The 9668-nt window shown below is 47.6% G+C and overlaps 1 protein-coding gene across 1 annotated transcript; it reads left to right on the top strand.

Annotated features, from left to right (window-relative positions):
• The first annotated feature begins 328 nt into the window (after positions 1 to 328).
• On the top strand, positions 329 to 4587 carry LOC106601692 (WAP, Kazal, immunoglobulin, Kunitz and NTR domain-containing protein 2). The gene is made up of 3 exons (XM_014194048.3): positions 329 to 965; positions 1609 to 1925; positions 2320 to 4587. The coding sequence occupies exons 1-3, from the start codon at positions 747 to 749 to the stop codon at positions 3527 to 3529; spliced, it is 1746 nt and encodes a 581-aa protein (XP_014049523.2). The 5' UTR covers positions 329 to 746; the 3' UTR covers positions 3530 to 4587.
• Positions 4588 to 9668: the final 5081 nt, after the last annotated feature.

The following is a 9668-nucleotide window of genomic DNA, read 5'->3' as shown; positions in this document are numbered from 1 at the left end:
CTGATTCATCTCTGAAGATGTAAACCCACTCCTGGGAAAGATTGAAAACAGCACTATGCAATGGTGTTCAATAAGACCATATTGATCCAGATAGTTAACTGTTTAGATATTATTATCCAAATATCTAAATGTGTGTCAACATAAGAGTAAATATTGTGTTAATATAAAAATACTTATATCAGTATGAATATAATTTGTTTTCATGTTACCACAGTATGTTTTCCACATTTACAGTACTGCATAGTGGGCTACAATGAAGGTGTTCCAACTATTTACACAAAGGGGGAAAAGGTGTCGCACGCGCCTTGCGCACCAGACGCGCACAGCACAGGTATTTTGCCGGCGGTCCCTGCTCGAGCCAGCTGCTGCTGCTGTTGTGGACTTTTCAATATGCTCATCAGAATTGTAACTCGCCTGGGATTTGCTGTCGGGATAGACTAGCCACTGTAATTCATGTAGTTAGATCTTAAGTAATAGGGTTCAAATACCACCTAATCTCTCCAGACTATTAAACGTTGACCAGCGGACAGACGGAGTTCTTCACTACAGCAACACTCCGCACTGACCACACGTCCTCCTGACCGTTTTATCACATTTTAAATAAACTTAATTTCACCCTTTGGCTTTGTCATTTATGACCATTTAATATTTTTGCACTCATCGGGAAAATTTAGCTAACTTCGACGCTCCTCGGATCTTGTTTCATTTCTTCGGGATCCTTGTGAAAGTCCCGTTACGCGCTGGATATGTGGTGGATGTTGTTTCCTCGATGGATCTGGTTTCTCTTTGGACAGTGCTACGTCTTGCTCCTGATCATAGACAGCTGTGTGAGGGTGAAAGCGATGCCAATGTCCATGCCCAACAAAGTGGTGTACTCTCACGCGGGCATGTGCCCCAACGAGATGAACCCCAACCTGTGGGTGGACGCAATGAGCACCTGTATGCGCGAGTGCGAGTTGGACCGGGTGAGTTTCTGGGATCAGTTTTCCTCGCGGGCTGGAGACAAATAGGGGACACTTTATTCTGTCAAAAGTTTCTCTACATAAAGTTTCTGCAATTTAATTAATGGAATGAAAGGTGGAGATAAGTGGGACATGCGCACTGCGCACTGTTTTTGGTCATTAAAATTCAATTGTGACCACATTGCCTCTATGGTTTATTTCGGCATTTCTCTTTGAATTAGATTGAATATCTCCGTCAATCAGATATTTGTTCATAGACTACAGTTTTTGGAATTAGCAGACACTGGTGTATATGCCCACGATATTACATTTGTTGTCAACAGATTGTTCACCTAGTCAGCGCAGTAATTCGAACCAGCGACCTTTCAGTTACTGACCCAACACTCTTAACTGCTAGGCTACCTGCCACCTATGACTATTGACTCTAATAACTGTTATTACTCTGCATTATGAGATATTGAGAAGTAAGTAAGTAAAATGTATAGCCTACAATACCAACCTCACATTGCATAGTATTGTTTCATTACATTAGAAAATGCATCACTCTCAAGTTCCTTATCATCCTATATGTTCCCTGAGTGCATAATGAAGTGAAACATGCTGATCCTAACAGAACACCTCCCATGTATCCCCTATCACCCCCAAGGACTGTGAAAACTTTGAGAAATGCTGCAACAACGTGTGTGGGAACAAGAGCTGTGTGGCGGCGCGCTACATGGACATTAAGGGCAAGAAGGGGCCGGTTGGCATGCCAAAAGGGGTCAAGTGTGACAAGTTCATGTGTACGCAGCAGGGCTCCGAGTGTGACATCTGGGAGGGTCAGCCCGTGTGTAAGTGCCGGGACCGCTGTGAGAGAGAGCCCCACTTCACATGCGCCTCAGATGGTATGACCTACTACAATAAGTGTTACATGGACGCAGAGGCCTGCTCCAAGGGCATCTCTATCTCTGTGGTCACCTGCAGGTAAACAGGAAACATCTATGTATAGACTCCCATATTAATCACGTTAATAGAAAAGTTATGAATAGACTGCGGTGTTTACTGTTTTGTTGTACTATGACTGCTTTGTTATGTTGATATCCATCTCTATGGTAACAGGAACTGAAAATTAATAGATGGGATTCTGAATTATAACTGTAGACATAATAACCCTATATTTCTGTATTTGTATGAGATGTACGTATTCCTCTGTAGTTACACAGGAGTAATGCTCACTCAATCTAGCGTTGCACTTAGCTTTTGTTTTATGCATTTTACTTTCTTGTACCAACCTTTGTCTATCACACACCCAGCTCAAGGCGGATTACATTACTGTGGTAACTAATCTATTCTTCTCTCTCTGACATCACCTCTGCAGGTACCACCTCACCTGGCCAAACACCAGCCCGTTGCCCATGGAGACCACCCTGCGGCCAACCACTGCCCTCCTGGAGACCACCCCCCCGGCCGACATCCATCCTCCAATGATGCTCAGCAGCCCCACTCAGCAGGCTGTGTTCGTGGGCGAGACAGCCAGCTTCCTGTGCGAAGTGTCAGGTAAGCCCAGTCCGGAGGTGACCTGGGAGAAGCAGCTGGAGGGCAAGGAGAACACAGTGATGAGGCCCAATCACGTGCAGGGGAACGTAGTGGTCACCAACATCGGCCAGCTGGTCATCTACAATGCCCAGCAACAGGACGCCGGCATCTACACCTGCACGGCCAAGAACCTGGGGGGGGCTGTGACCTCCCACTACCCCCTGTTGGTGATCCAGAGAGACACGGGCCGGAAGGAGGGTGAGGTAGGGAATGCCACCAACCCGTTCCCGTTCCCCGCCGAAGAGTGCCTGAAGGGGCCGGACAGTGACGACTGTGGGGAGGAGAGCATGAGCTGGTACTACGAAGCCAAGAGGAACAATTGCTTCACCTTCACCTACAGCCAGTGCAACAAGAACCGCAACCACTTTGACAGCTACGAGACGTGCATGTTGTCGTGTGGGGCAGAGCTGTCGGCTCCCTGCTCCCTCCCCAGCCTGCAGGGACCCTGTAAGGCCTACGAGCCCCGCTGGGCCTACAGCAGCACCCTCAAACAGTGCCAGTCCTTCATCTGGGGCGGCTGTGGAGGCAATGAAAACAACTTTAAATCCAAAGAGGCCTGTGAGGAGATGTGTCCTTTTCCGAAGAACCATAACTGTAAGATGTGTAAACCGCGGGGCAAGATGGTGACCAGCTTCTGCAAGAGCGACTTCATCATCCTGGGGCGAGTGACAGAGTTGCCTGAAGAACAGGACTCGGGCCACGCCCTGATCACCGTGGAGGAGATCCTAAAGGACGAGAAAATGGGCCTCAAGTTCTTCGGCCAGGAACCCTTGGAGGTGACCTTGATGAACATGGACTGGAACTGCCCGTGCCCCAACATCACCACGGCCAACGGGCAGCTCATCATCATGGGAGACGTCCACAACGGCATGGCCGTGCTGCAGCCCGACAGCTTTGTGGGGAGCTCCACTGCACGCAGGGTCAGGAAGCTCCGAGAGGTCATTCACAAGAAGACCTGTGACTTTCTCAAAGAGTTCCCAACGAACCAGTAGTTACTCTCTGAGAGATCCCCACTATCCTGTACAAGAGCTGTCTATATCAAGAAGAGCAAACTGGTTGTAGCATCCAGTAGTAGCTATTGTCTGAGATTTCCCCACTATCCAGTAGGGAAAATATCTAGAAGAGTAGACTGGGACCTTTTCAAAGTTTCTTACCATTCAGTAGCCGGATGATGGCTTTTGTTGATTATTGCTTTCTCCTTGTCCTAAAGGTGGGGACTGAACCAATACCTTAACACTGATCCAACAAGCTGTTTCCCTACCCATGACTTTCTCTTTAGTTTCCACAGAAGTCACATTTTGTATGCATTTTGTCATATTTTCCACTGGCTATCTCCTTCACTCTGATGTTCCCCATATACAGTGGATATCTAGAAGATCCATGACTTTCTCAGATGACGGCTGCTGTTAGCTGATTCCAGATACTCTCTCTCTCTCCTTTACTCTGAAGTTTGGACATTAAGTGTTGGGGCTCCTCTGTACTATGGAAATGGCTGGAGGTATATTTAAAACAACAACAGATGTATACTTTGTGTGGATTCACTTTCTGGAAGGAGAGCTAATTGTCCGTATATAGTACTGTAGTGGTGACTTATATCAAGCGCTTATCTTGGAAATATTTTAGTTAAACTAAAATGGCTCTTTGAATAATATTTTAAATTCAAAATATATTATCTTGGTATGAATGTACTAATGCCTGTCAGATAGCTAAACTCTGTGCCTTGGTTAATATGAATGTTATATTATGTTGACTTAAAGTATCTATGGTATCCTGAAAGAGACGTTTTGTAATATATATTCTGAGTGCTTGAGCTCACGATAATGTAATGTAAAGCTCGTGGAATCAAATATTTCACTAGAAACCACTTTGTAGTTCATGATTGCTTATATGAACTTCTGTTCCTAACATCATATTTATTTTTGATCCTCTCCTTTTAGAGATACATCCAATTCAATAATGGACAGACTTATTTTATGTTATTTTGTAAATCTAAATGATAAAGATGTTCATAACAAAATGGTAAAGAAATAAAAATGACACTTTGAAAGAATATTCACTTCTTATCTCTGTGTTGCGCTATCCTTCTATACCTGTAAAATGACTGACAGCAGGTGGTCGGTCGGTCGGTCGGTCGGTCGGTCTGTCTGTCTGTCTGTCTGTCTGTCTGTCTGTCTGTCTGTCTGTCTGTCTGTCTGTCTGTCTGTCTGTCTGTCTGTCTGTCTGTCTGTCTGTCTGTCTGTCTGTCTGTCTGTCTGTCTGTCTGTCTGTCTGTCTGTCTGTCTGTCTGTCTGTCTGTCTGTCTGTCTGTCTGTCTGTCTGCGTGTATTTGTATGTTCACATGCAAGCATAATTGTGCATGTGTGCGTGTCATTTTCTAGTTTATACCAGCCCCCTATCTTCCTCCACCCCCTTTCCTCATCCCCCCTTCACATGGAGGGCCAAGTTTGGCATTAAATCTGGAGCAGGTCACATTCCAGCCCAGCTGTGAAGGGCTGCTGAGCCCAGGGGGACGGAGAAGAGAGCAGCCTGGCCGGCCCTGTGTTGTGTCTGGTCTGGCTGGGCCCTCCATCCTCCACCCACCACCCACTGGCCCTCAGATCTTTCATGTGTGAGGGGCTGACGGAAGGGGGGAGGAGAGGGGGAGGAAAGGATGTAGGCCATCTCTCTCTCACCCTCGGCTGGACACATCTGTGTAAAGGAGCTATGCGGAGGGGGGAGAGGGGGAAGTGAGGGGTTAGATAAAGGGGCGGTGACGGGAAAGCAAAGTGGAGTTGGGATGGAGTGATGCATGCTCTCTCTCTCTCTCTCTCCATCAGATGGGCACCCTGCAGTCTGTCTCTCTCTAATCTCAGCGCTCTCTCTCCAGCAACGCTCTGACCCGACGCGGGGGGAAGTGGTAGGCCCACAGACTGGGCTGTGTTTAAGGCAGAATTTGAACTTTTGACTTGGCTGGCTGGCTGGGCTGAAGCCAGGGCTGGAGGCTGGGGGTTGGGACTGGGGTAAAGGGAAAGGGCTAGAGCTAGGATGTAGGGCTGGATATGGGGCTTAGGTTGGGGTAAGAGGCTAAAGCTGGGGCTGGTCCCTGGGCTAGGGTATAAAGCTAGTAGTCTGGGGTTAGGGTCTGGAGCTGGAGCTGGGGTTGTGGCTGGGTTAGGTAGTGGTCTGGGGTTCGGGGCTGAAGTTGGGGTTACAGCTGGGGGCTGGAGTTGGGGTTACAGCTGGGGGCTGGAGTTGGGGTTACGGCTGGGGGCTGGAGTTGGGGTTACGGCTGGGGGCTGGAGTTGGGGTTAGTGTTGGGACTGGGGTAGGTAGGTAGTAGTCGTGTTGGGGCTTGGCCTTGATCCGGGGCTGACACTGTGACTGGGACTAGATCAGAAAGAGGGACAGGGAAATAAAGGATAAAGAGTCAACAAGGTTTTCCCAGGGTGGGCCCCTCACCCGTCTGCCCCCTCGGGCCCACACACAGCACAGGGCCGACCTCTGACCCCCTAAGCTGCTAATGAAAAAGAGGCCAGGAGGAAAGACCACTTTCATTAAGGGCTGTTGACAAGTGTTACGTACGGAACTAGTCAGGACCTAGACATAGATGTCAGGCTCAAGTTCACCTTGAACCCACAGACCAAACAGACCATAATAACACAAGCTCTGTTTAGAGGCACACACATCTCTTGGTAGCCATGGAAACAAAATCATGGCAACTTTGAAAACACATTTCTGGCAATAGATTATTTTGAAGATGGATGCATTAAAACTAGGCTAGTCTTATATGCTCTGATGAGAACATCTCTGCTTTCAGCCTGAAAATACTTTACACATTATTTGACTCATTCCTTAATATACCGATCATATTTATTGTGTTTGGGTATAAGCTACAGTTTTAAAAACATTAACACTGTAATGCAGTTTTCTTCTCTCCTTTATTCCAGGTAGAAACACTGACCTCTGTTGATGACTTAGAGGAGTTACATGTCAGGGCCACAAGACAATGTCTAATGTAGATAGTAGAAAACTTGCTCTGGATCCCCCTAGCAGACTCCAGCCTAATGTAGATAGCAGAAAACCTACTACAGATCCCCCTAGCAGACTCCAGCCTAATGTAGATAGGTAGATAACCCTAGCAGTCCCCAGCCTAATGTAGATAGCGAGATCCCCCGAGCAGACTCCAGCCTAATGTATATAGCGAAATCCCCCTAGCAGACTCCAGCCTAATGTAGATCGGTAGATCCCTCTAGCAGACTCCAGCCTAATGTAGATAGTAGAAAACATGCTCTAGATCCCCCTACCAGACTCCAGCCTAATGTAGATAGCAGAAAACCTGCTCTGGATCCCCCTATCAGACTCCAGCCTAATGTAGATAGCAGAAAACCTACTACAGATCCCCCTAGCAGACTCCAGCCTAATGTAGATAGCAGATAACCCTAGCAGTCTCCAGCCTAATGTATATAGCGAAATCCCCCTAGCAGACTCCAGCCTAATGTAGATCGGTAGATCCCCCGAGCAGACTCCAGACTAATTTAGATAGCTAGATCCCCCTAGCAGTCTCCAGCCTAATGTAGATAGCGAGATCACCCTAGCAGACTCCAGCCTAATGTAGATCGGTAGATCCCCCTAGCAGACTCCAGCCTAATGTAGAAAGTAGAAAACATGCTCTAGATCCCCCTAGCAGACTCCAGCCTAATGTAGATAGCAGACAACCTGCTCTAGATCCCCCTACCAGACTCCAGCCTAATGTAGATAGCAGAAAACCTGCTCTGGATCCCCATATCAGACTCCAGCCTAATGTAGATAGCAGAAAACCTACTACAGATCCCCCTAGCAGACTCCAGCCTAATGTAGATAGTTAGATAACCCTAGCAGTCTCCAGCCTAATGTAGATAGCGAGATCCCCCGAGCAGACTCCAGCCTAATGTATATAGCGAAATAACCCCTAGCAGACTCCAGCCTAATGTAGATAGCTAGGTCCCCCGAGCAGACTCCAGCCTAATGTAGATATCAGAAAACCTGCTCTAGATCCCCCTAGCAGACTCCAGCCTAATGTAGATAGCAGAAAACCTGCTCTAGATCACCCTGGCAGACACCAACCTAATGTAGATAGCTAGATCACCCTAGCAGACTCCAGCCTAATGTAGATAGCAGAAAACCTGCTCTAGATCCCCCTAGCAGACTCCAGCCTATTGTAGATAGCAGAAAACCTGCTCTAGATCCCCCTAGCAGACTCCAGCCTATTGTAGATAACTAGATCCCCCTAGCAGGCTCCAGCCTAATGTAGATAGCAGAAAACCTGCTCTAGATCACCCTGGCAGACACCAACCTAATGTAGATAGCAGAAAACCTGCTCTAGATCCCCCTAGCAGACTCCAGCCTAATGTAGATAGCTAAATCCCCCTAGCAGACTCCAGCCTCATGTAGATAGCTAGATTCCCATAGCAGATTCCATCCTAATGTAGATAGCAGAAAACCTGCTCTGGATCCCGCTAGCAGACTCCAGCCTAATGTTGATAGCAGAAAACCTGCTCTGGATCCCCCTAGCAGACGCCAGCCTAATGTAGATAGCAGAAAACCTGCTCTAGATCACCCTGGCAGAAACCAACCTAATGTAGATACATAGAACCCCCTAGCAGACTCCAGCCTAATGTAGATAGCTGGATCCCCCTAGCAGACTCCAGCCTAACGTAGATAGCAGACAACGTGCTCTGGATCCCCCTAGCAGACTCCAGCCTAATGAAGATAGCAGAAAACCTGCTCTGGATCCCCCTAGCAGACTCCAGGCTAATGTAGATAGCAGAAAACCTACTACAGATCCCCCTAGCAGACTCCAGCCTAATGTAGATAGGTAGATAACCCTAGCAGTCTCCAGCCTAATGTAGATAGCGAGATCCCCCGAGCAGACTCCAGCCTAATGTATATAGCGAAATTCCCCTAGCAGACTCCAGCCTAATGTAGATCGGTAGATCCCTCTAGCAGACTCCAGCCTAATGTAGATAGCAGAAAACCTACTACAGATCCCCCTAGCAGACTCCAGCCTAATGTAGATAGCAGATAACCCTAGCAGTCTCCAGCCTAATGTAGATAGCGAGATCACCCTAGCAGACTCCAGCCTAATGTAGATCGGTAGATCCCCCTAGCAGACTCCAGCCTAATGTAGAAAGTAGAAAACATGCTCTAGATCCCCCTAGCAGACTCCAGCCTAATGTAGATAGTAGAAAACATGCTCTAGATCCCCCCCTACCAGACTCCAGCCTAATGTAGATAGCAGAAAACCTGCTCTGGATCCCCCTATCAGACTCCAGCCTAATGTAGATAGCAGAAAACCTACTACAGATCCCCCTAGCAGACTCCAGCCTAATGTAGATAGCAGATAACCCTAGCAGTCTCCAGCCTAATGTATATAGCGAAATCCCCCTAGCAGACTCCAGCCTAATGTAGATCGGTAGATCCCCCGAGCAGACTCCAGACTAATTTAGATAGCTAGATCCCCCTAGCAGTCTCCAGCCTAATGTAGATAGCGAGATCACCCTAGCAGACTCCAGCCTAATGTAGATCGGTAGATCCCCCTAGCAGACTCCAGCCTAATGTAGAAAGTAGAAAACATGCTCTAGATCCCCCTAGCAGACTCCAGCCTAATGTAGATAGCAGACAACCTGCTCTAGATCCCCCTACCAGACTCCAGCCTAATGTAGATAGCAGAAAACCTGCTCTGGATCCCCATATCAGACTCCAGCCGAATGTAGATAGCAGAAAACCTACTACAGATCACCCTAGCAGACTCCAGCCTAATGTAGATAGTTAGATAACCCTAGCAGTCTCCAGCCTAATGTAGATAGCGAGATCACCCGAGCAGACTCCAGCCTAATGTATATAGCGAAATAACCCCTAGCAGACTCCAGCCTAATGTAGATAGCTAGATCCCCCGAGCAGACTCCAGCCTAATGTAGATATCAGAAAACCTGCTCTAGATCCCCCTAGCAGACTCCAGCCTAATGTAGATAGCAGAAAACCTGCTCTAGATCACCCTGGCAGACACCAACCTAATGTAGATAGCTAGATCCCCCTAGCAGACTCCAGCCTAATGTAGATAGCAGAAAACCTGCTCTAGATCCCCCTAGCAGACTCCAGCCTATTGTAGATAAC

The sequence above is a fragment of the Salmo salar genome, chromosome 06 (assembly GCF_965601325.2).
Source record: "Salmo salar chromosome 06, fSalSal1, whole genome shotgun sequence".
Taxonomy (NCBI): Eukaryota; Metazoa; Chordata; class Actinopteri; order Salmoniformes; family Salmonidae; genus Salmo; species Salmo salar.
This window is presented reverse-complemented; position numbering and strand designations above follow the sequence as displayed.

Coding starts and splice junctions, on each gene's coding strand:
- LOC106601692 (XM_014194048.3), top strand. CDS start 747: ATGTGGTGGATGTTGTTTCCTCGATGGATCTGGTTTCTCTTTGGACAG. Junction 966..1,608: donor GCGAGTGCGAGTTGGACCGG/GTGAGTTTCTGG, acceptor ATCACCCCCAAG/GACTGTGAAAACTTTGAGAA. Junction 1,926..2,319: donor ATCTCTGTGGTCACCTGCAG/GTAAACAGGAAA, acceptor TCACCTCTGCAG/GTACCACCTCACCTGGCCAA.